This window comes from Rana temporaria, chromosome 3 (genome assembly GCF_905171775.1).
Source record: "Rana temporaria chromosome 3, aRanTem1.1, whole genome shotgun sequence".
Classification (NCBI taxonomy): Eukaryota; Metazoa; Chordata; class Amphibia; order Anura; family Ranidae; genus Rana; species Rana temporaria.
Window position 1 is genome coordinate 277,817,544 of NC_053491.1, and position 26,229 is coordinate 277,843,772.

Genomic DNA, 26,229 nt, shown 5'->3' on the forward strand with positions numbered 1-26,229 from the left:
CCAATAATTTATTTTTTCACAGGTAAGACACGGTCATATTATTTGTGGCTATAACAGGACTGTTTAAAACTATACTCAAAATGTATTTTCCAGGTTTTGCAAAACTTGATGTTTTGATCATGTGCTGGTGTTCATGTACCTGATTCATAATGGTTATGATACAAAGTTTTGGTCTGGCATGTAAACAACTATGTAGTGTATATGTATGTAAATGTTTATTATCAAATTTATGTAGGATCTTGGAAACAAGGATCTAAACAGAGATCGAATTTACTTAGTATGCCAAATAGTAAGAATCGGACGAATGGACCTTAAAGAAACGAATGTAAAAAAGTGCACACAAGGATTAAGGCGTCCCTTTGGTGTAGCAGGTGCAGTATCAGAACATGATTTCTATACCATTTATATGAAGTTAATAAAAATGCTTCACACTACAACTTTTGACCTAAAGAAAGCTCATTATACATAGGACCACAGTATGGTAGTTTGCTGTGTGCAAGCAGTGATTCCTGTACTTATTGAGACTCCACCTCTGTAGTTTAGAAGGCAGGCTCTGTGAATTTTGTGACACATCATTGTCTATAGTAGTGTCTATCAACACGGCATAGTAATTATATGTCACATAATTCAAGTAAGTACAATGTAAGGGATTCTTCACAAAGTAAGTTTTCTTAAATGCAATAATCAGGTTAAATTATGGTGGTATTGTAGTTGGAATATGAGCTAATAATCCACTTTAGTTTTCAGCCTGCTTTAAAGTATATCTATACCCCAAACTTTTTGGATAGAATGGGGAAAAGGTTAGGACCCCTTTCAGGTTTCACTGCAACCTTGACTCTTTTAGAGAAATTCAATCTCACTTTCTGTTCTGGGTAGAACCTTTTATCAAACAGGAAGTGAGGGAAAAATCTACTTCAGAGAGACAGACAGCAATACAAAGTTGATAGAGGTTCTTGCCTGCCCAAACATTTTTATTTCTGTCTGTGTTGCTGTTAGAAAATTTCCCCTAAATTCCTTTCTCCTGGGGTCAAGTGTTTTACTGGGCAGGAACTGATGGAATCTCTCCAACAGAGCCACAGGCCTCGTACACACGATAGGTTAACCAGAGGACAACGGTCTGAAGGACCGTTTTCATCGGTCCAAACCGATCGTGTGTAGGCCCCATAGGTTATTTAAACTTAGGTTAAAAAAATGGCAACTTGCTTCAAAATTTAACCGATGGATTGCTAACTGATAGGTCAAAACCGATCGTTAGTATGCAAAACCATCGGTTAGAAACCCGCGCATGCTCAGAATCAAGTCAGCGCATGCTTGGAAGCATTGAACTTCGTTTTTTTTAGTACGTCGTTGTGTTTTACGTCACCGCGTTCTGACACAATCGTTTTTTTAACTAATGGTGTGTACGCACGACGCACCATCAGTCAGCTTCATAGGTTAACCTAGGACAACGGTCCTTCAGACCATTGTCCTCTGGTTAACCTATCGTGTGTACGAGGCTTCAGGCAGCAGCAAGATCTGGTAAGTGTTCTAATCCTTCTGCATTCTATCCAAAACTTAAAATAAACATTTTGGCTATAGATATACTTTATTTCCAGAACCTACCTAAAAGTTAACATTTTTATATACTGTTGTACCAGATCTGTGTGATCTGAGCAAAATACTAAAGGCTTATACACACTGGCCGATTATCATCCAGTATTGGCCAATTCATCAAGAGCCTGCCAACATTCGACCAATGTGTACAGAAGCCTGTCCGACAAAAGCCAGTCTAATGTCCGGCTTCTGTCGAACCGGCATGCTGGAAAAACAGCAGCCGATTTGCATCTTATCATTGCTGGCAGCCAATGGCTGCGAATGCTAACCGATGTGTTCTGGCAGTGTTCCTTTTACATGCCAATATTATTGTGTTTGACATGAATTTATTTTACTTTCTCAGTAATGGACATCACTGATATGATTAAAGGTAAAGCAGAAAGTGATGAAGAAAAGCAGCATTTTATACCATTCCATCCGTAAGTATTAAAATTGACCCTTTTATACATACCAAATTAAATTTAGGAATTTGTTGATAAATCATTGCCCGTAATTTTAGTTTTTTATATATTGGGGCCTTATGCTACTAATTGTATAAAAAAATATTTAGGTTTCATTCACGCCAGAAGCGTGCATGTTTTTTTGTGCATTCCCACACTTTGCATTTTAGGGCAGGCTGATGATAGAGACGGTCATATCTTGTTGAGCCTATGGGGAGTGAAATACTCCCTGTGAAGGATTTTAAATTGGATCATCCAGTCTCTGATAGAGACCAGTTGGCAGAAGGGTGCATCCCAAATATCAGTCCAGTCTTCCCCATCCAATTCCAGTATATCACCCTACCATTTCCTCTGTAAGCCAGAAAGATCTGAGAGGGTATTAAAGATGACATGTTGATACATAGATGATGCTGGTTTGGAGAGGTGGTCAGTAAGTAGTAACTTTGACAATGAGGAACAGTATATTTACAGTCCCTGAAGCGTAAACTGGGTGCTGAAGGCATGGGTGAGTTGCAGATATTTAGATCGGTAGAAGCTTGGCAGATTATATTTCTGACTGAGGTGGTAAAAAGACATTCTGTAGAATGTGCGACAAGGATTTAATTGGGAACTTAGCCCAATAGTGGGGTCGAGGAGTCTTTGGAAGTAAGAAAGGGAAGGGTTGTTCCATAGCAGGGTGAAGGGAGAGAAGGTGCATGAGTGGATTTTTATATTGATTTTAAAATGTTTTATGTTTTTAATACTCTTTTCTTTGTTCTTATAAAGTATGTTCTGCAGTACACTTAAGCCTTCTTAGAACAGAAGATATTTACATGTCTTACGCCATCACATATCCTAAAATTTGTATTTATTTATTTATTTATTAATTTAATATTATAATTATTATTATTATTATTTCAGAGTTGTTGCTGAGAATGATTTTCTGCACAATCTTCTGAGCAAGGTCACAGCTCTAAAAGGAGATAGTGGGGGTCAAGGTAAATGAATGCCATGTTATTGTGGAAAATACAGTGCCTTGAAAAAGTATTCATACACCTTGAAATTTTCCAATTTTTTCATGTTACGACCAAAAACGTAAATGTATGTTATTGTTTTTTTTTTTGTGATAGACCAACACAAAGTGACACATAATTGTGAAGTGGACGGAAAATGATAAATAGTTTTCAAACTGTTTTACAAATAAATATATGAAAAGTGTGGAGTGAAGCCCTCAGATGTTTGTTAGAGAACCTTAGTGAACAAACAACATCATGAAGGCCAAGGAACACATCAGACAGGTCAGGGATAAAGTTGTGGAGAAGTTTAACTACTTGCCGACCTGCCGCCATCGTTTTACGGCGGCAGGTTGGCTCCCCTGCGCGAGAGCCCGTAGCTCTATGTCGTGTCTCCCGCTTGCCCCTGAGTCCCGTGCGCGTGCTCGGCGGGCGCGATTGCTCGTTACAGAGCGGGGACAGGGAGCTGTGTGTGTAAACACACAGCTCCCGGTCCTGTCAGCGGGGGAAATGCTGATCCTCTGTTCATACAATGTATGAACAGAAGATCAGTGATTTCCCCTAGTGAGGCCACCCCCCCCCCACAGTAAGAATACACCCAGGGAACATACTTAACCCCTTCCCCGCCCCCTAGTGTTAACCCCTTCACTGCCAGTGGCATTTTTATAGTAATCCAATGCATTTTTATAGCACTGATCGCTATAAAAATGCCAATGGTCCCAAAAATGTGTCAAAAGTGTCCGAAGTGTCCGCCGTAATGTCGCAGTACCGAAAAAAAAATCGCTGATCGCCGCCATTACTAGTAAAAAAAAATGTTAATAAAAATGCCATAAAAATACCCCCTATTTTGTAAACGCTATAACTTTTGCGCAAACCAATCAATAAATGCTTATTGCAATTTTTTTTACGAAAAATATGTAGAAGAATACGTATCGGCCTAAACTGAGGAAATAAAATGTTTTTTGATACATTTTTGGGGGATATTTATTACAGCAAAAAGTAAATAATATTATTTTTTTTCAAAATTGTCGCTCTATTTTTGTTTATAGCGCAAAAAATAAAAACCGCAGAGGTGATCAAATACCACCAAAAGAAAGCTCTATTTGTGAGAAAAAAAGGACGCCAATTTTGTTTGGGAGCCATGTCGCACGACCGCGCAATTGTCAGTTAAAGCGGCGCAGTCCCGAATCGCAAAAAGTGCTCTGGTCTTTGGGCAGCAATATGGTCCGGGGGTTAAGTGGTTAAAGCAGGGTTAGGTTATAAAAAAATCCCAAGCTTCAAACATCTCATGGAGCACTGTTCAATCCATCATCTGAAAATGGAAAGAGTATGGCACAACTGCAAACCTACCAAGACATGGTCGGGCAAGAAGAGCATTAATCAGAGAAGCAGACAATAGGCCCATGGTAACTCCTTTTTTTAAGGATAATTTGACTTTTAGGAGCATTACCCAGCTTCTACTACATATATCTGACCATCAACTCATTAATTCATATGGTTGGTTTGTGCTTATGATGGCCCACAGCCACCCAGAGAAGTACTAAAAAATACAGAGGAATACTAAACGTGAAATTGTCCTTTAATTATGCACCTTTGTTGCCTTTCCTGATTTTTCTTAATAGCCTAATAACCTGGTGCTGCAACATAGAAAACCAGTGGACAAGTGGATGTAAGCCCACCACTCACCCGGTATAAACTAATGGCACATTATTATTGTACATATACATGCAAGCCTCCTGCATGTATCTCCACCTTGTAAATGTCACCCCCTTCAGCAGGAGGAGCCTGCAAAACACTGGAATCGGTGGGTGGATCTCTTTTGTGAAGCTCGGTGATGTCACAAGACATACCAGATAGAAGTCTTCATTAAAAAAAAAATCAGGTTTACATCCACTTTAATTAATTCTATGTTTTGTCACTGGCTACTAAAGCCACTGTTACATCTAAGGTTCAATAGTAAGATGTAAGGGGGCTAGTCTTGCTTCCTAGTCAGTATTTGCATAGTCCTTTGGCATCCTGATGTGAGAAATTTGGGTCAATCACAATGATAAGCTTTTATGCCCCTGAAACGTATATACGGCATATATAATGTGATGATACGATGGCCAATAAGCTGATCAATAATGCATGTACACTGTTTATTCTGAAGCTTTGATAAAGGGATTTCACATCTAATATGCCTTACACACTGGTCTAGCACCAACTTGGCAGGTCCAGATCAAGACACTGAGGACTTGTTTACTCAGTTTATAAGCAGATGATACCTCCTATTGCTACATAATTAGGAATGATGATGATTCATATTTTGCAGGACTGTGGGTGACTGTAAAAATGCTGGTTGGTGACTCTGTACAAATTCGCAAGGATTATCCTCATCTTGTGGACAGAGCTACAGTGGTAGCAAGGAAGCTGGGATTTCCTGAGATAATCATGCCAGGTAGGTTAATAAAGTTATCATAATATAACATTTTTGTGTTTAATACAATGACAGCAAACTATGTCTACAGCAAAAATCCACGAAGAAAACAAACACATCCTGGCAGCTCTTTAGATGAGCATGTACCCTCCTGCTGGACACTGAAATTTTGCAGACTGGGCTGTGTTGATCAGCTAATTGACGACAGTTCCAAAAGCAGGTCTGGTAGAATTTAATCAACCAACAAACGGGAAGACATAGCTTAGCTCCTTCCTGCCTGGCCATTATATTACAGATGTCATAGTTCCTTCCATGATCCAATCTGGCACAGCCAATGGCATATCACTGTATTGGCCCACTGTTTGTACCATGTGGTCGCTGTGGCCAATCGCAGCTGATCACATGACAATTGTACACAATGAATGGCTTTGTTTTATGTGTTTCATTGTGTACCATTGTGATGAGCTCTGTGATTGTTCACAGTAATAACATGGTACAAACATGGCCAATCACAGTTCATCTCTGTACCATGGGATTAACTCATCACAATAGTAAACACTGAATAAATTGTTTTTATTCAGAAAGAAATGGTTGCTTATAACTGTAAAATTCAGTTATAAGCAATCACAGTGTGTAAAAACCTCCCCAGAGTAGTACAATGTTACTATGGTAACACTGTATTGCTCTGACCACTGTATTGGAAAATAAAACTGGAAACAAAATGTAAAAAAAAATAATAATAATATTTAAAACATTGAAAAAAATATTATTATTATTTTTTTTTTTTTTTACATACTATCACCAGTCAGTGACGCTGTACTGCGCTGGTAATGGTATGTAAATAAATGTTTATAAATTGTAAAAATATTTTTTTTGCAACTTCAAAATATAGTTATATAGTTTGTGGACTGTATAACGTTCCTGCATACTAAATAATATACAGGTATTTGGGTTATTTTCACAAAATATGTAGCAGTAGCAGTATATATTTTGACCTACATTTATGAAGAAATATTATTTATTTGTAAAATGTAACAGAAACAAAGAAAAATATATATTTTTTTCAAAATGTTCTGCCTTTTTTCTTTTATTTAAAAACCAGAGACAAAAAAATTAAATTTCTTCATCAATTTTTCAACAATATGTATTCTGCTACACATTTTTGGTAAAGAAAATCCCAATAAGCGTATATTGATTGTTATTGCGTAAAATCTATAGCTTCTACAAAATATGGGATATTTTTATGGAATGAAAAAAAAAGTTTTACTAGTAATGGTGGCAATCAGCGACTAATGCCGCGTACACACGATAATTTTTAGTCATGAAAAAAACATTGTTTAAAAAAAATGTAATTTAAAATGATTGTGTGTGGGCTTCACATAATTTTTCGGGTTCTGAAAAACGACAAAAAACAATTCGAACATGCTGCATTTTTTAACAGCGTTTTAAACAATGTCGTTTTTCGGGTTGTAAAAAATGATCGTGTGTGGGCTAAAACGACGTTAAAAACCTGCGCATGCTCAGAAGCAAGTTATGAGACGGGAGCTCTCGTTCTGGTAAAACTACCATTCGTAATGGAGTTAGCACATTCATCACGCTGTAACAGACAGAAAAGCGCGAATCGTCTTTTACTAACACGGAATCAGCTAAAGCAGCCCCAAGGGTGGCGTCATCCGCAGGGAACTTCCCCTTCCATTGGTGTCAACAATGGAAACGCTCAGCTGTAGTACTTACCTTTTTACTTTGATCTGGACGATGACAGGTTCTCTTTACTGACATACCCCTAGGTGCCTGATCCCCTCAGATCTCCTGTAGGGGGCCCTGGAGCCCATACACTGGACAGATCCAATCTTCAGAGAGATTGAATATCTGCAATGAGAGATCCCACTAATGCATACAGAGAGCTGAGGGGGAAGCCAGCCTGACACATCATTTCCCCCCACCAGCACAGCATGTAGTACACAGGAAGTGATCTCCTCAGCACTGTACATTGTTATTGTGCCATCACTAACATCAGGGCTGCAGACACACAAACCTTGTCAGAAAGCAGCTGACATGCTGGGACCTGTAGTTCCTCCTGTGAGGGAGCCTCCTCTCACCTCACATTCACCTGATGCCTATGCCAGAAAGAACGTAGGGGGAGGGCGGGGCTTAGATACAACGTGCTAGATGGGAGGGGCCGCTGTGCTCTGTGTAAGGGAGGACTGGGGAAGTGTTATGGGATGTGATAAGGAGTGCACGTGAGCCGGTTCTTTCATTACACTGGTTGTTTGACAGAGGGGGTGGGTCTGAGTAGCAGTCCCGCCCATAACCGACATCACAATTTGGATCTGACAGGTGAAGTCTTTAATCGGAGCTGCACAGTGCACTGCACATACAGCCGGCTTGCTCTCCAATCCCTGGATGTGCTGGATGTTCACACTGCTGCAGGTCCTATTCAGCCACAATTATGCAGGAAAAGCCTTGCTGCACAGCTACTCAGGAGTGCTCCTTTATATGGCGCCCATGGCACTTGCCATAGGTGCCATACCCTGGATACGCCACTGCCCACAAACCACCCCCCCTCTGCCCCTCCATTAGCACAGACCACCCCCCTCCATTAGTACAGAACCCCCACAAACCCCCCTCCCTCCATTAGTACAGACCACCCCCCCCCCCATTAGTACAGACCACCCCCCACAGTGCAGACAAAGATGCAGAGAGAAAACCAGAATAATCATATCTCCAAACACATACAGAGAGAGAGCTCTTCTATTGGGAAATCACAGAACTAATAGATAAATAGTGGAGTGCCAGAAATTACATCTGATGTAATTATACAGTGCATAATGACCATACTGACCAGGCCAGCAGTATAGTAGGTACACTCAGAGTGCTAGCTTGGTATAAGGGTTGTCAGCTAACTGCTTTAGAAGAGCAATTATACTCACTTCTCAGATGGCACATGTCTCCTACCTTCCATCAGCTTCAGCACTGCAGCCTCCATCAGAGGCATTCAACAGCATTAAATTAGTTCCCCATCAAGTACCGTGGCTTGGTCCTCTAGACTTGGGCAGGAAACTGACATGGAGAGGAGGAGGAGGAGGGAGGGGAGCACTCTGGCGCTTGAGCGCCACCACCACTGTGGCGCCTGGGTGAACTGCACCTGTACAGGAATGGGCTCGGGAGGATCGGCTGCTCGAGTCCTGCAAAGGGAACGACGTTCCTGCTGTAAAATAAGTGCAGGGACGTCGTTCCCGCAGGACTCAAGCCCTGCCCAGCACCACAGGATAGTAGAGTATACAGCCCCAGCACCACAGGACAGAGTATACAGCTCAGCCTCACAGATCAGGGTATATAGGTCAGCATAACAGATACGGTATATAGATCAGCATCACATAAAGGTTACATAGATCAGCATCACCACATAAAGGGTATATAGATCAGCAGCATCACATAAAGGGTATATAGATCAGCAGCATCACATAAAGGGAATATAGATCAGCAGCATCACATATAGGGTATATAGATCAGCAGCATCACATATATGGTATATATATATCAGCAGCATCACACATATACTGATCTCGCAGCATACCGTCAGCACCCCTACACTGGCGGAGGACACAATAACAGCACCCACCCGGATCGCAGCACACTGATAGCACCCACCCCCCTCAAGGCTCGCAGGACACACTGACAGCAATTCCTCCTCCCCAGCGGGAATCGAGGCACACTGATAGCACCCCCCACCTCGGGGCTCACAGGACACACTGACAGAAATTCCTCCCCCCAGCGGGGATCGAGGCACAATAACAGCACCCACCCGGATCGCAGCACACTGATATCACCCACCCCCCTCAAGGCTCGCAGGACACACTGACAGAAATTCCTCCCCCCAGCGGGGATCGAGGCACACTGATAGCACCCCCACCTCGGGGCTTGCAGGACACACTGACAGCAATTCCTCCCCCCAGCGGGGATCAAGGCACACTGATAGCACCCACTGCCTAGGGTCTCACAGGACACACTGACAGCAATCCCCCTCCCTCAGCGGGGATCGAGGCAAACTGATGGCACCCCCCACCTCGGGGATCACAGGACACACTGACAGCAATCCCCCCTGCGGGAATTGAGTTACAATGATAGCACCCCCATCTCTGGGCTCACAGGATACACTTACAGAAATACCTCCACCCCAGCGTGGATCAAGTTACCCTGAAAGCACCCCCCACCTCGGAGCTTGTAGGACGCACTGACAGCAATTCCCCCCCAGAGGGGATCGAGGCACACTGACATGTCGCCGTAAGTATACAGAATATGGTTCGCAAGCGGTTGGCTCCATTTTAAGGAATGTGACTTAGTACTCCTATAAATAATAGAATTTCAGCGGAGGCATTAAAGAAAACAGCAGGCCTTGTTTTAGTAAATTGTCACTTTTTTGGAAGAATGCACACCTATGGACTTGCATTGCAGTTAATTTTTGAGGTGAATTTCTGAGGTGCTTCCTGCATATAATGCACAGTATTATGCCCTGTACACACGACCGGTTTTCCCATCGGATGAGAGCTTTTGGCTGGGAATCCCGACTGTGTGTATGCTCCATCTGACTTTTTCCCACAGGAAAACTGCTGGAAAAAAAAGAGCAGGATCTCTTTTTTCCCATCGTCTGTATGCACTTTCAACGCACAAAAAAACGTGCAAGTACAGAATCAAGTCGACGCATGCTCGGAAGCATTGAACTTAATTTTTATCGGCTCGTCGTAGTGTTGTACGTCACCGCGTTTTTGACTTTCAGAATTTGGTGTGACCGTGTGTACGCAAGACAAGCTTGAGCGAAATCCTGTTGGGAAAACCATAGGTTTTTTTCCGTCGGGAAAACCGCTTGTGTGTACGTGGCATAAGGATTTAGATAGGATTGGCAAAGCATGTCAATGAAACATGTTATGTCATTCCTATCCACAGCCTCTAATCAATGGATGAAACCAGATACTACTTTTTTTTTGGATGAATGCTTGTCATATTGCATTTGAGCTAGCAACATTAAAAATAATGACAAATCTCTGCATATTGGTTAACGTGCACCAAAATGCATAGGTGTGAATGTGTGTGACTCTTTCAAGATAATACATTTAATGCATATTTTATAGAATTATTCTTTTAGATACTCGTAATGCAAACATTTGGGACACAGTCACATTCACCTGAGAAGAGTTAACACAATGCACATGCATTTTAGGATGCATTCTAGGATGTCTTTGGGGTTTAAAAGGAGAAGTAAAGCCAAAGCTATTTCTGCCCTACTTCTACTGTGGGTCACAGCAGTGCACTTTGTTCTGCATTCCTGTGACCTTTTTTCAGCCAACAGCTGGCTAAAGTATGCTGACGGCTGATGTCATTAAGCTGGTCTAGACTCTGGAGATATCCCGACTTTAAATTCAGTAAGCTGCTGAGAGCCTGAGCAAGCCGCTCCCTCTCCTTTACAGTTAGGTGCTTCAGTGAGCACTGGAGGGACAGAGCAGAGTGTCAGTGACTGACAGTAATTTGCTCTCTGCTCACTGAAGACTGACAACTGAGCAAACTTGCTCTTAGAGGTGGCTGTGGGACAGATGCAGCATTGGAATAATGCTGCATCCATCTAGGTGAGTATGACTGTTTTCTTTTTTTTTTTGCATTCCCAAACTTCTTTTTTTTAAAGCAGACAGTTAAACAGATGAAATACATATAAGAAACTTGTAATACATGCCAAAGGCTTTCTATCTCTGTCCATTCTTTTCTGAGGTTTACACCAGTGGTGGAATTATCAGGGTCGCAACAGTCGCACTCACGACTAGGTCCTGCAGTTCTGTCACATCAGGGGGGCCCGCCCCCTGTCCGTCTGCCAGTGTGAGGGGCCCACCATTATGGCTGTGCTGTGGTACCGTGAGGCCCTCTGCGGTCACACCACCTGCCCGTTCGTTCTGCCAGGCGGACGGGGGCCTTCACCCGCTGAGGGGAGAGAAGACAGGCTGAGAGACTCTGGACCGCCCTGTCCCGCCCCGCCTATCAAGAGAGAGAGAATGTAGGGAGGCGGAGCGGACACTGAAAAATTAAGTCAGCTGGCACCAATCTAGTGAAGGAGAGGGGCCCTCCCCCATGAGGAAAGGCATCCCTGGAGGCACGTTGATAGAAGTAAGTGACGAATTGCAGTACAATCGATCCATCCCAACCTCCACCACCTCTGCTTCTTACTGATATCATCCCTACCCCCCATCACTTCTACAACAGAGGTGATGGGGGGGATAGGGATGAGATCAGTGGTGGGGGATGGGCTCAGTAAGAGGCAGAGATGGTGGTGGGAGAGGAAGGCACCACCACTGCCACCCCCCAAGTACCACTGCTGTCACCCCCATGTACCACCACAGCCACCCCCAAGTACCACCACTGCCACCCCCAAGTACCACCGCTGCCACCCCCCAAGTACCACCGCTGCCACCCCCAAGTACCACCACTGCCACCCCCTCAACATCACCATTGCCACCCCCTCAAGTACCTCCGCTGCTACCCCTCCCCCTCAAGTATCACCGCTGCCACCCCCTCAACATCACCGTTGCCACCCTCCCTCAAGTATCACTGTTGCCACCCCCCTCAACACCACTGTTGCCACCCCCTCAACATCACGGTTGCCACCCCCTCAACATCACCATTCCCAACCCCCTCAACATCACCGTTGCCAACCCCCTCAACTACCACCGATGCCACCCCCTCAAAAAACAAAGTATCAAAATCATGTTTTTTCGGGGGGGGGGGGGGGGGCGTTGTGATTTCTTGCACTGGGGCTCTGAAGTTTCTAGTTATGCCTCTGGTTTACACAGCCCCATCACAGATAGCATAGTCAGGCTAATGACACTATTCTTTCTGCTAGAGAGGTGCCAGTTCTCTTCACCCCAGTCTGCTGACTGGATAGTGAAGGAGCACCAGAAGACCAAGAGGTCATGTAATTGTTCACTCTGTATCTCCTGTCAACATGATTTTCAGCATATTTGCATCTATTCTGAGGGCTGCTGAATATTTTATATCTGCTTGGATGTTGACTATAAAATCATAAAACAGGAAAATGTGCAATATTTTACTGTAAAGCCAAAAGCCATTTTTGTGCATTCAGTTTTTTTTTATGCTTTAAGCTGAGCTCATCCTTTAGGAAGCATTATAGCCAGATGAAATACATGCATGAGAACTATTTTTACTTTTCAAAGAATAATTCTTTTTAGCCTATCTTATGATCCAGGCACCCTTGCCAGATAGCTCGCTCAGGTCAAGGACACCCCAATAGACCACAGTGCAATTAAACAATACATTCCATGATTGTACTTTGAAATAAGAACAGCCCAACAATGAGGTCAATAAAAGAACAGCAGTGCAAGCAACCATTACATACTAGTCATCCTATACATGCAGTTTCATGGAACTTTATCTTAGTGAAATTTTTTGAGTATTTTTGTCATGTTTAGTGGACAGATTATCTTTGGTGCTGGTGGATGAGATGCGTGCTGATTTATGCTAATGCATACATGTCATTCTTGAGATATTTAGAGTTGGTTTGCTAGTGTTCAACCTAATGACTATGGTGAATTTTAACCTTTTCTCACTCAGATCAAATCCGCTTATACTGTCATAGGTTTCTAATGTATATTGTCCCTGTACATAAAAAGTAACTCATCTAAATATATTATATTTGCTAATGATCAGTAAAGTAGGTAGTAATACCACTATAATCATGTTTTACTTTGCTTGCTAATAAATGATGCTTTGAAAAACTGGTAAAAAAGTAATTGCTTATAACAAATGATGAACTACAGTACAATTATGGTTAGCATATATTTTAGGCACGAACCAGGCAATTTTAGGCAATTAACCATAAGCACTAATAATAAATTGGTTTAAAGTGAGGGGTCCAAAGTACAGTGGGGATCGAAAGTTTGGGCATTTTGAAAGTGTAAATGATGGAAATAAAATCTAACTTTTTTTACATATTATAAGAATGTCTAATCTGTAATTTGATGCCTTTTGGAGATTTATCCATCTTTCCTTGGCTTAGTTATGCACATTAATACAAATTTTTACCTGGGGTGCCCAACCTTTCGATCCCCACTGTAAATAAAAAACCTAGAAGTGCTGAAAAGTATAACACTATTTTCTTGATTGTTTAATTCCAATCAAAAAAGCACCTTACCTGCTCCAGAGGCTAATGTCGCATACACACGATCGCAATTTCCCAAGAAAAAAATACTTTTTCCCGTCGGTGTTTAGAAATAGAACATGTTTTATTTATTTTTTCTGATGGAAAAAAACACGATAGGAAATTCCTATCGTCTGTGTGCAACTCCAACGGAGAAATAAAACCACTCATGCTCAGAATCAAGTTGACGCATGCATGAAGCATTGAACTTCATTTTTCTCGGCTCGTCGTAGTGTTTTACGTCACCGCGTTTTGGGCCGTCGGAATTTGGTCTGACAGTGTGTATGCAAGACAGCTTGAACGGAATTACGATGAAAAATTTTATCGGATTTAATACCAATGTAAATCTCCGATCGTGTGTACGGGGCATTACTCTATATACAGAATTGATGGTTTATAGCACATATGCAGTTTAATATTCTTGAGCCACCATGAGCCCAGCTGTTGGCGTGTAATAGTGCTTATCAGTGCAAGATATAGAAAACTTGCCATCATTCAATGCTACTTGTATTTTCCTGACAGGGCTATGGCATAGACCAAGTGCAATAAATATTTTTTTGGGGGGAAGGGGGTGTTAAAGTACATGAGAGAACCATGTAAGCTGCCATTTCTGATCCTTTCCTTTTAACAATTTCTGTTTAAAAAATGTTCACGCTTCAAAATAGTTCTTTGTGAGTTTAGTCGTATTAGTTGTCCAGTGATTTTTTTAAATAAATTATGCCATTTTTATTACCACTGCACAGCCTTCCTAGAAGGCAGGGTAGAATGATACGCAAAGACAATTGTCTGGTAAATATTTAAAAATGGGGCACTTGTTGGCTAAAAAAAGTAAATTTAAATGTAGCACTACCCCAGAAGGAGCTGCTGGTTTGATTTGGCTCTACGCTCTGGCTATCAACCCCTAAAACTGGCTCGAACCCTCCCTTGGCACAACTGGTATCAATAAGGATTGTGTGCCCCAATGGTTGTTGGGGAGCACAATGTTTTATCACACCACAATAAATATGTAAACAAATTGTTACCTTGAGTTGAACTGGTCCCCCAGTAAGACAGGTGGACTGCACACAGATTTAACTTAACCAATGGAACTTTACTGGGTAAGCATAAAAGCAAAGGAAGGATAACAGTGGACTGCTTACAGGGCCCTGTAAGAGTCAGAAATATTATTAACAAAGAAATATAGGTTAAGTTATAGCTATGAGGATCTATAGGTTCTATAGGTTCTCAGCAAAGAGATTCCTTCAGCAAGATGCTCACACTGAAGCACTCCTCAGCCAGGCCTCACACAGTTATCTCTGAAAACAATACTGTACAGCTTAATATAATCAATAGATTAATTAAAAGAGTAAATAAATAGATATCAACAGCCTATTTTACCTATCCGGCAGTCTGTAAATACTATACAAAAACATACTTGGGGGGCACACCCTAAAAATTCTATACATCTAAGATGGTGCTGCTATAAGACCAAAAACAGTTCATTTGGCCCCTGACAGGCTCTCTAGGGCGTCTTCTAGCCGAGGAGTAGTATACTGATCAGGAATGGTTATTCGATTCAAGGTTCGATAGTCGATGCATAGCCTCAAGGACCCATTCTTCTTTCTAACTACCACGATTGGGGAGGCATAGGGACTCCTAGACTCTCAAATGATTCCAGTCCTCTTGAGCTCCACCAGCTGCTCACGCAAATCCTCTAGGTCGCCCAGAGGGACCCGTCTTACTCTCTCTCTGAAGGGTTTGTCCTCTTCTAGGCGGATCTTGTGAGTGGCACTTCTCGCACACCCCACATCATACTCATCCTTTGAGAATATCTTCTGCCATCTGGCCAGTTAAGCCTTGGCCCTCTCCTTCCATTTGGGTGGGAGAGCTGTGTCTCCTGTACAAAGCTTCTCCATTGTAGCTTGGGCCCCCTCTTCCTTTTTCCAATCAGATGGGCCCACTGGTGTGGCAGGATTTACCTGTCCTAACAGCATTCTGGCCGGTACCTTCACAGGTGTGGTCATAGTGTTTCTGATGTTTACAGAGACCTTCCCGTGGTTCCTCTGCAGGGCCTTTAATGGGACCACCTCAGGGATCACTTCTATCCCCTTATCTCTCTTCTGCGGATCCGCTTCCAGAAAAACAAAGAGACCTGGCTGTTTCCAGGTGAGTTTGACAGAGGCCTTCAAGCAAATCACTTCCCCTGGTTATAGTATCTTCTCCGTCTTGTCCAATCACCAGATCTTGCAGACTCCCTCGGTCAGTGCCTCCCGTTCCAATACTAGACGCTGGTAGGCCTGTCTCAACATTGGATGCACTCTTGTAGACGGGGTACTCTGTTCCTGGACTAGAGGTGCCAAGAGTCTCCTGACCAAGTTGGTGTTAGTCCCAATGATGAGGGAATTTTTCTCAGCTCCCGGTGGACAAGGACAGACTACTGCCAAAGTGTCAAAAGTTTCTGTCCCTCTTGCCACTGAGGGATCAAAGGTTAGCTTGATTGGCAGGTAACCATCATAAGGGAAGTTTTGAGTCCCAATCCCCCATATCTCTAGCTTTTCCAGCTTGTGCAGTGGCTGGTGTTTTAGATTTCTATCATAAAAATCTCTATATAGAAGAGTCACTTGGGCTCCAGTGTCAAGGAGGCCCTTGGTGTAGATTCCCTCAACTCCTCAACTCCTGCCACTAACTTGGCAGGAAATTTCTTTTGAGAGACCTTCTTGTTTGGTTCTGCTGTCCAGACTCTTACTCCTTGTTTTCTTTGACTTTTATTGAGTCGGGACCCTTGTTGGGCCTGGTGTGCACCGTTCTCCCACCATTTAGCAGTTCGAGCCATGGGGTGGAAAATATTGGGTCGCTCAGAGGCAACAACGGGGGCGTTTGGCAAAGATTTGTGCCCCAGATGGCTCAGGTGTCTCAGTTGATGTCTCTTTGCGTCGTTGAATGTCTTGGAGTCAGCTGAGACTGGTGGACACCCGGTTGACTCCTTCACCGGGGCCCTCTGAAGTTTTCCACCGGCTTGCGGTACTGTGCTGCAGCTTTCTCAGGGCTTGGGCACACTTCCCTAACATGCTCGAATCCTCCACAGTTAAAGCAGGTCAGTAATCTCCTGGGCTTCTTTGGTGAGTCCGTGTTGGAACTGGGAGACTTCTTAGACTCTCCTGGAGCATCTCTGTTGGGTAGCACAGTTGTCTGGCTTGTCAGGGCGGACACCATTTCTATCAACTGAGACACCTGAGCCTTCAAAAGTTCCACCTGGGTGTCACTCTCATCCTTACCGATCGCCCTGACTCTAGCAGTGGGTTCGCAGTGGGTTCGAACTTCTGGGTGCTCCTTTTATCGTCCAGTATGACTTCTTCTTCCCTTACCTGTCAAATTAAGTCATGTAGGTAGTCTACTCAGGTAGTCTTGTGCAGTACAATCCTTTTTACTGAGCTTTAGGTTGCGTATAATCTCTAAGGCAGGATGAAGTGGGGGGAAATCTGCAACAGCGAAACAGGCAATAATAAAATGCTGATGGTGACTCTGGCACTCCCCTACCTAAATTAGTATTAATGGATAAGTTCACCTTTTCTAACATGTTACATGTTACACCTGTATTCAGGGTGTAACATGTTCCTAATGAAGCAGCCCCCACTTTCATGTCCACATTATGACAACAGGCTGGAGATCTTCTCCCTGCACCTATTGCCGCAATTTAAAAAAAAAAACGGCCACCGCCCACCCAGCCTCATCATTCATTTACAGAGTTCTGTGAATGGAGAAACTACAACTAAAATGATCCATTGGGGTTGGCTGCTTGTAGTTCTCAGTGAACTACCAAGGCACTGATGAGTGCTCTAGGTAGTTCATAGATGCTTCCTGTCATTCAGTAACTGCCTGCTCATACAAGGTACTGACAGTCTGCAGGAGCCTGAGATTTCACCTGTGATCTGCTGATTGTGGGTGCAATGCTTAACAGGCTCCTAATAAGAAAAATAATAAATGCACATTTTCATACCTATAAATATGTGCATTTATTTGTTTTTTTACAAAATAGGTTGGTAAATAGGTTGCCTCAGGACAATGACTAATGTGAGTAATGGGAAGAAGTGTACTGAACAGCAGTAAAACCCAACAAAACTTCTACTCCTTCCCCACTGTAGCCAAAACTAATGCCGCGTACACACGATCGGACATTCTGACAACAAAACTGTGGATTTTTTTCCGGCGGAATGTTGGCTCAAACTTGTCACACAAATGTTGTCAGAAATTCCAAATATCAAGAACGCGGTCACGTAGAACACTACGACGAGCCGAGAAAAATGAAGTTCAATGATTCAGAGCATTGGAATTGCATACAGACGATTGTAATTTCCGACAAGCACTTTTGTTGTCGGAAAAATTGAGAACCAGACGAAGCATACACACAGTCGGAATATCCGACCAAAAGCTCAAATCGAACATTTGTTGTTCCGATCATTTGTACGCGGCATAAAAAAATAAAGATAAATGCATACATAAAATGATATATAATACAACACTATATAGTCCTTTTAAAAAGTATTGTTTATATTTATGGCAAACAAAATAATAGCGTTTTTTAATATATTCTGCTGAATTTATATTTTGTACACAGGTGATGTAAGGAATGATATTTACATTACTTTGCTGAGCGGAGATTTTGACAGAGCCACCCAAAGAAATGTGGAAGTGATTATGTGTGTCTGTGATGAAGATGGGAAAGTAATACCTGTAATTATTTTTTTTTTCATAATACTACAATTTAAAATAATTTAAAATGATAACTGGCTTACAATAATGAATACACAACGACATAATACAGGTAATTATATGTGATGTCCAGTATCAAAAGCCCTATTTCATTGTAAGCTGCTGATTTCAGTATAACTTTCTTCTCTTGTAAATAGATTGCAATTGTTATTAGGTTGGAAGCATAAATCAGAAAAAACATTAATTAATGTTGTAAATAAGGTATACTTTATACGAGATATTGTGAATTAGAAGGTAGCCAAACATAGGTATAGATGTAGACTAGAAGTATATAGTAAACAGGATATAATGCAAAGATAATTGACTACTCTGTTTCAGTGAAAATTCTTGAATATTTTGCAACACTTTTAGGGCTAGTTTACACTTGCTTCAAAACCAAGACTTGGGACACGCTTTGTTAAAGCTCTCTGAACTCCAGTCAAACCCCCTGTCACTAAATAAAATGGTTAGCTTACAGTCCTGTTTACACCTTGCTTTTTCTTGGTGCTTCGGTGGGGCTTCGATGAGGCTTTGGTGGGGCTTCGTGGGGGTTTGATGAGACTTCGATGGGGTTTCAGTGGGGCTTCATGCGAGCTTTGTCATAGACTTCTATGGAGGCTTTGAAGATGCTTTGAAGTACAACTAAAGCAACATGGGGTATATTTTTTGAAGCAAAGCAAAGCAAAAGCAAAATGTAAAATATAAATGCTCTGTAAGATAGTGTCTCTGATGGAGGTTAACCCATGCTAAACTTTGGTGATGGGCCAATCTGCCTGTGTTTGATTTGTCAAGGGTTTGGCAAATTGTAGTGAAAGTTCTCTGAACCCAAACTTAGTGGAGAATGGCATTGAAGTCAGTTTACAGGGGGCGGGGTGGCTAGGTATTCGTATTACTGGCAAAAAGGCATGGCAAGCTGGGCAAATCCATGATAAACATGCACCAAGCTAAAAACAAAGGAAAGGGGACCTTACACCGGGTAAAGGGTATTTTCATACACTTGGAGGAAAACATTGAAAATATTAATAAAATTAATAAAAGTTGTAAATGTTGTTAAATAACCATATGATTTAGCTGGCATACAGTTTTTCTTTCTCAGGTAGCTTTTTTTTTTAAATACTAATAGACCTGCTTTGATCAGCAAATATAAATAGGCAGTAGTTTGCTGTGGCTGTCCCTGTTCTCAAAACTGTGCTGCCAGTGGCCAATTTCTCTCAAACTGTCATTACAAGTTAAAATGTCAAAGCAGTGTCAAATTGGCCAGTAGGAGGAACATTTTAAATAGCAAAGCTAGGCCTAAATTTACAGCATAAACTGGAGCTTTACAGCAAGAATTTAGAATACTGATGAAGATACAGCAGTATAAAATGAGCCAGTAGCAGACAGTTTTAAATGGGGATAATAGGCCAAGAATACAGGCAGGTGTTTTACTACAAGAATTAAAAGATATACCTGGGTTAGTTGGGCTGATAACATCAAGGCAGCACCACATCATCAAGAAAGCAGCACCGAGATGTAACAGGTTGCAAATTAATTCAATAGGAGATAATGCAGCTCAAAAAAGCCTTTTTTATGTGGCAACACCACCCTTTGTAAGAAAAAACAGTCACCACTTTGTGCAAGCTGTGTTATCTCTTTTTTAATCCAATTGCAATCTATCTGTTACATCTCGGTGCTGCTTTGGTATTTCCTTAAGTAATTCCTCATTTGAATAGAACTCCTTATGTGACCTCTTGGATTGGGGATACATATTATTTCTGTGACCCATTGTCAGTTCTAAAGGGGCATGGCTGGAATTGAGACAGGATGCATGAACAAGTTGAAATCTTTGTATGATAAGGAACCCCCGGAGAATGTTAACATATTTGCAGTTTCTTGCAATAGCCTGGCCCTTTTGTGTGCTGTTGAGTAAAAGGGGAAATTGCTCTGTGCACCTGGGGGGTGGGGGAGGTGCCTGTACTGTGAAGTTCTGTATTGTGGAGCAGGAGGGTGTTGTCTGTACTGAGGGGGCATTCTACTACTGAGGGGTCTGTACTGGGAAGCCCTGCTCTGTAAACACTAAGGGCCAGATCCACGAAGCCCGGGCGCAACTTAATTTTACGGATTTAAGTTACACTGCCGCAATTTTTCCAAGTTAGTGCCCGATCCACAAAGCACTTACCTGGAAATTTGCGGCGGTGTATCCTAAATCCGGCCGGCGCAGGGCGGGCCAATTCAAATGGGGTGAATCCCATTTAAATTAGGCGCGCTCCCGCGCCGGACGTACTGCGCATGCTCCGTTTCCGAACTCCCGCCGTGCTTTGCGCGCCGTGACGTCATTTTTTCGAACGGCGACGCGCGTAGCGTAATTCCGTATTCCCAGACGGCTTACGCAAACGACGTTGATTTTGAATTTCGACGCGGGTTGGCCCTTCTTTATCTAGCCTTCATTCAAGCACTGATTCCTTCAGATACTGTTGTAGGATGATCTCCAAATCTGTTGGATTATATAGTGGTTATTACCAACCCGCTGCTTTCAGGTGTCCCCCCTGTTTAGGGATTTTCTACAATTTCTGTGTCCCTCAATGAATGATAAAGAAAATAGGATTTTATACTTACCAAAAAATCTTTCTTAAATTCTCGCTCCCTCTGTTATTGGCTGCTCATAAAACTGAAGCATGGAGGTTGGAAAATAGAAATGAACATTTTTGGGCTAAACAGTGACTGCAGCCAAACAGGTGTATTCACTGTTTGAGTTGTCTGAGAGCTGCAAGAGCAGTGGGTGTCAGAAAACAATAGCTAGCAGGGGAGATTCCTTCATCCATGCTGTTTAGCATGGATGGAGGAATCCTTTGATTAGTTTTGTTCAGGCTGCAGGACGAAAAACGAGAAATCTTAATGTGCATGCCTTAAGTATTCTGGACAAGCACAAAACGCTAAAACCTATGAAAATTCAACAATTGTACATGGGTGTTTGGAAAGCCAATGAGTTTGTTTTTGGATTACATAATTAACAAGACAGCAATCAATTGTCATTATTTTTATTCCAAGTAATAATATTTTGCTTTTACTTTTATTTTGATCAGAATGCAATCTGCATTGGAGCAGGTGACAAGCCAGTCAGCGAATATAGATCTGTGCTCTATTATCAGATCAAACAGCCCCGCTGGATGGAAACCATAAAGGTATTTGAGAGTGGAAGGGGGTAGACAAGAAAAATGCTTAAACAAATATTTACATGCCCTTAAGTAGACCAAGGACAGAGGACAGCTATGTGATGGTTGCACAGCAATTCTGTTCTTGTACCTATGTGGAATATTATGAAAAATTTTCACATTTCCAAACAATGGACCATCTATGTATAGAAAAACAAAGGTGGCCACAAGCCTGTATCGTTTATTAAAAGCACACATACATGTGGATAAACAAAGTGCTGTGTAACTGTGAAGATGGTGAAGAAGCTACGATTAGCGCAGCCGGCCGACACAAAACAGCTGTCATGCACAGACTCTGAGATCACCAGAGGGGTGCCTTTTTCAAGTTCATCATATATATATATATATATATATATATATATATATATATATATATATGTCGATATAAGTAATGTATATCAAGATATACTTGAAAAAAAGAGATGGGGCCTCTGAAACGCATTTTACGTGCCCCCTTTCTTACCCTCAAAACCGATGGAAACGGACTGAAGGACCTTTTCATCGGTCCAAACCGACCGCGTGTGGGCCCCATCGGTCAGTTATCCTTCGGTCCAAAAATTTAGAACTTGCTTTAAAATTCAACCGATGGACGCCTAACCAATAGGTCAAAACCGATGGTTAGTATGCAAAAGCATCGGTTAAAAACCAGCGCATGCTCAGAATCAAGTCGACGCATGCTTGGAAGCATTAAACTTAATTTTTCTCTGCACGTCGTTGTGTTTTACGTCACCACGTTGGACTCGATCAGTTTTTTAACTGATGGTGTGTAGGCACATCAGACCATCAGTCAGCTTCATTGGTTAACCGATGAGAACGGTCCTTCGGACCGTTCTCATTGATTGTACTGATCATGTGTACAGGGCTTTAATGGTTGCTACGTTGATCCAGTAAGCTTGAAGAAGCTGCCTTTTCTAACCCCCTCTGGCGGTACTGGAGTTCATGCATGACAGCTGTTTTGTGCCGGCCTGATGCACTGCTCGTAGCTTCTTCACAGTTACACAGCAATGCTTTAGCCTTTAGGTATTTAGTTAGTGTTTTTTTTTCTTTGCACTGCCACATAACAGAGATGTTGTTATAGCTGGAAATTTATAGTGAGATTGTCTAATTGAACAGAGGACAGTGTGGTGATAAAATGCCAAAGGGCGCAAATAAATGTGTCAGAAAAGGGAGAGGCAGAGAGAGATTGAGGAAATATTGGAGATTCCATACCATAATGTACCATATACTATCCTGCACCATGTTTAAAATTGAGGCATGGCCTCAGAGGTTTAAAGGGGGAAATGGTTGGAGTCACAGAGAGAATAGGTTTGCATTGCAGGGGCATTTTTCCAAAGAAAAAAACATATTAAAAAAGGAAAGTTTAGTACTTCTTTAAAAATGTGTATTTTGAAAGTATTTATCAATGTCATATTTACTTTTAAAGGGACACTATAGCTGCATTTCTTTATGCCTTCATTATGGAAATACACTAACAAGTCATGCATAGCAGTAAACAGTTTCTAGACAATCTTGCTCTTCTAAGAACATACTGTATTCGCATGTTAATATAATCTGTTGATCGTTTTAATATTTCTATATGTTATCATTAAAATATACAGTATTTACTGTTAATATGCCTAAGTAGCATACATTACATATACCCCACATTAGTTAGTCATGTCTTTCTTCATTACAAATACTTTAGACCTGCACAGGAAGACATACAGTATGTTGCACTGTTTACGATAACAATAACATATAACAGCATTTTGGCAGAAACATACGGCCAGATTCTGAAAGGACTTACGACGGCGCAGCGCCATGTACGCCGTCGTAAGTCCTAATCCGACCCGTCGTATCTATGCACCTGATTCTTAGAATCAGTTACACATAGATATCCATTAGATCCGACAGGCGTAAGTCTCTTAAATGCAAATTAGCTAGATACGCGAATTCCCGAACGTACGCGCGGCCGACACAGTAAAGTTACGATGTTTACGTTAGGCTTTTCCCGGTGTATAGTTGCCCCTGCTATATGAGGCATAAGTGTGGCGTACCAATGTTAAGTATGGCCGTCGTTTCCGTGTCGAAATTTGAAAAAGTTACGTCATTTGCGTAAGTCGTCCGTGAATGGGGCTGGACGTCATTTACGTTCACGTCGAAACCAATGACGTCCTTGCAGCGTACTTTGAAGCAATGCACACTGGGAAATTCCACGGACCGCGCATGCGCCGTTCCGCAAAAACGGCAATCACGTCGGGTCACAGTAGTTTTACATAAAACACGCCCCCCCTGATCCAAATTTGAATTAGGTGGGCTTACGCCGGCCGATTTACGCTACGCTGCCGCAACTTACAGAGCAAGTGCTTTGAGAATACAGCAGTTGCCCGTCTAAGTTGCGGAGGCGTAACGTAAATTGGATACGTTACGCCCGGGCAAAGATACGCCGCTGACTGAGAATCTGGCCCCAAATGATTAACAGTGGTGGTTGCTTCTAGCAAGTTGCTCTTGGCAATAGTAAGATTGGTTGACCATTGTGTCTTCACTAATGGTGGCAAGCCTAATTGCACCTGTGCAGACTTTACATATTGAAGAATATTGAATCCTTAAACAAAATATCACTGACCTCGGTAGCTGAATGTACTGTGAAGAAATGTATTCTTAGAAATCACAACAGAGACTCTGAAGTCAGAGATCAGCCAATTTCTTTCAGCTTGTGTAGTCACAAAGTTCATCAGGTTGATTTATTTAAATCTAGTTAAATTAAAAGGAAAATGAAATAAATATAAGCCATTTAAATACAGAACCCTATACCCAGAGTTGCTTCAGAAGAAAGCAAAAAAATATATAACCTATTAAGCATTGTGCTACAGCAGGGGGAAAAAAAGTCATTCCTAATCCCTCAAGGCAATTAGATATTCGCTGGATTAACATGCTCTACTGTTACTATCTAAAAATGTTAATATCCGATTATATATGTGCATTTAGCGATGAATCTAATCTATTTTTTGTAAAACAATCTATTGAACTGGCCAGGACTAGTTCCTGAGGGAATCTTTTCCACATTTTCTTAGCTCTTTATAAATACCATATAAGTGCCTACATGCTGCATTGCAAAAAAAAAAAATGTATGGCTAAATCACTTTCTCACAATGCACATCAACAAAGAACATGGGGCCAGATTCACAGAGGAAATACGCCAGAGTATCTACTGATACTCCAGCGTATTTTCAAATTTGCCGCGTCGTATCTTTATTTGTAATTCACAAAAAAGATACGACGGCTTTTGGCTAAGATCCGACAGGCGTACGGCTTCGTACGCCTTCGGATCCTAGGTGTAATTTTCCGGCGGCCGCTGGGTGGAGTTTGCATCGTTTTTCAGCGTCGGGTATGCAAATTAGCTGATTACAGCGATCCACGAAAATACGTGCGTTCGTGTGAACCAACCTCTAGCATTTTTGTGCAAGGTTCCTTTTTTCGCAAGAAGTCACAATTTAAAATGGTATAATTTAATGGTATAGTTTTTTATTTATTAACCCAATACAGTTGTACCTTTTAGATTCAGTAAGAATGTTGTTACTATTTGTGTTTGTCAGTGTCAATAATTATTTTAGTATTATTTTATATAGAATATTGTTTTAATAACCATTTGCACATTTCCTTTGCTTTCAGAAAATATATAGTTTGGGGATATTTTAAAAACTGTCAAAGATGTAGGTAAAAAGTTGTGAAACATGATAAAGTAAAAAATAACAAAAAAGGTCTGACCACAAGGTTAAAAGTTGAGAGCAAGACTTGGCAGTGAAAGTATAAAAGAATACTTTGCTCCCCATCCCTCAGCATCATATCAGTGCCATGTATTTTTTTTTTTAAACAAGGTTTCTAATTTTATATGTATACATCTCTTAAAACTAATCTCATCCCAAAGGTCGCAGTCCCAATTGAAGAAATGCAACGAATACACCTCCGCTTTATGTTAAGACACCGATCATCTCAAGAATGTGAGTAACAATTTATAGTTTACTAATATCACACTGAAAAAATTGTTAACCTTTATACCAAAGTAGTTGTTAACCTTTATACCATTGTTTTGTGTCAATGTAGCCAAAGACAAAGCAGAACGAAACTTTGCCATGGCATATGTAAAGCTTATGAAAGATGATGGTACAACTCTGCATGATGGAGTCCATGAATTAGTGATAATAAAGGTACAGTATTGACACCAATATGTTCTTAATATTGCCAGGATGGTGATTTATATTTATTGTTAACATTTTGATTGCTTGACACTAAAATTATTAATTAAAGCTTTTTTCACACATTCTTTGTGATGGCAAAATCTGCAAATGACTGTCAATTTTCATGCTTTTTATTCTACTTCTACTTGTGCTCCAGTTCAGATTTTAGTTGTGCATTGATTCTTCTGTTTTCTGCTTCTATCCTATTTAGCCTTTAGCTTTCGTAGGTTCTCTTATGGAAAGTTGCACTCTAAGAATTTAGAATTCTCACTTTTTCTGCATAAATATAACTTGAAAATGGATCTGTTTTTCGAGTCATAAAACTACATAATCAAGCCCAATTAAAAATGAGTAAAAAAACAGTATACTTGTTCATTTATTTATTGAGGAAAGCGATTGAAAGTTATATTTTTGTGTTGTAAAATACGTGAACCTTTAGGATTGTCAATTTATGT

At 41.4% G+C, this 26,229-nt stretch overlaps 1 protein-coding gene across 3 annotated transcripts in view; it reads left to right on the plus strand.

The window, feature by feature from the left end:
* The window catches only part of DOCK2 (dedicator of cytokinesis 2), a 325,179-nt gene that overhangs the window by 97,860 nt on the left and 201,090 nt on the right, over nt 1-26,229 (plus strand). For all 3 annotated transcript variants that reach the window (XM_040344676.1, XM_040344678.1, XM_040344677.1), the window contains exons 10-17: nt 236-371; nt 1,937-2,012; nt 2,934-3,010; nt 5,337-5,462; nt 18,233-18,348; nt 21,429-21,527; nt 25,465-25,537; nt 25,641-25,744. In XM_040344676.1, coding sequence (XP_040200610.1) covers nt 236-371; nt 1,937-2,012; nt 2,934-3,010; nt 5,337-5,462; nt 18,233-18,348; nt 21,429-21,527; nt 25,465-25,537; nt 25,641-25,744 — 807 coding nt within the window. The remainder of the gene's footprint in view (nt 1-235; nt 372-1,936; nt 2,013-2,933; nt 3,011-5,336; nt 5,463-18,232; nt 18,349-21,428; nt 21,528-25,464; nt 25,538-25,640; nt 25,745-26,229) is intronic.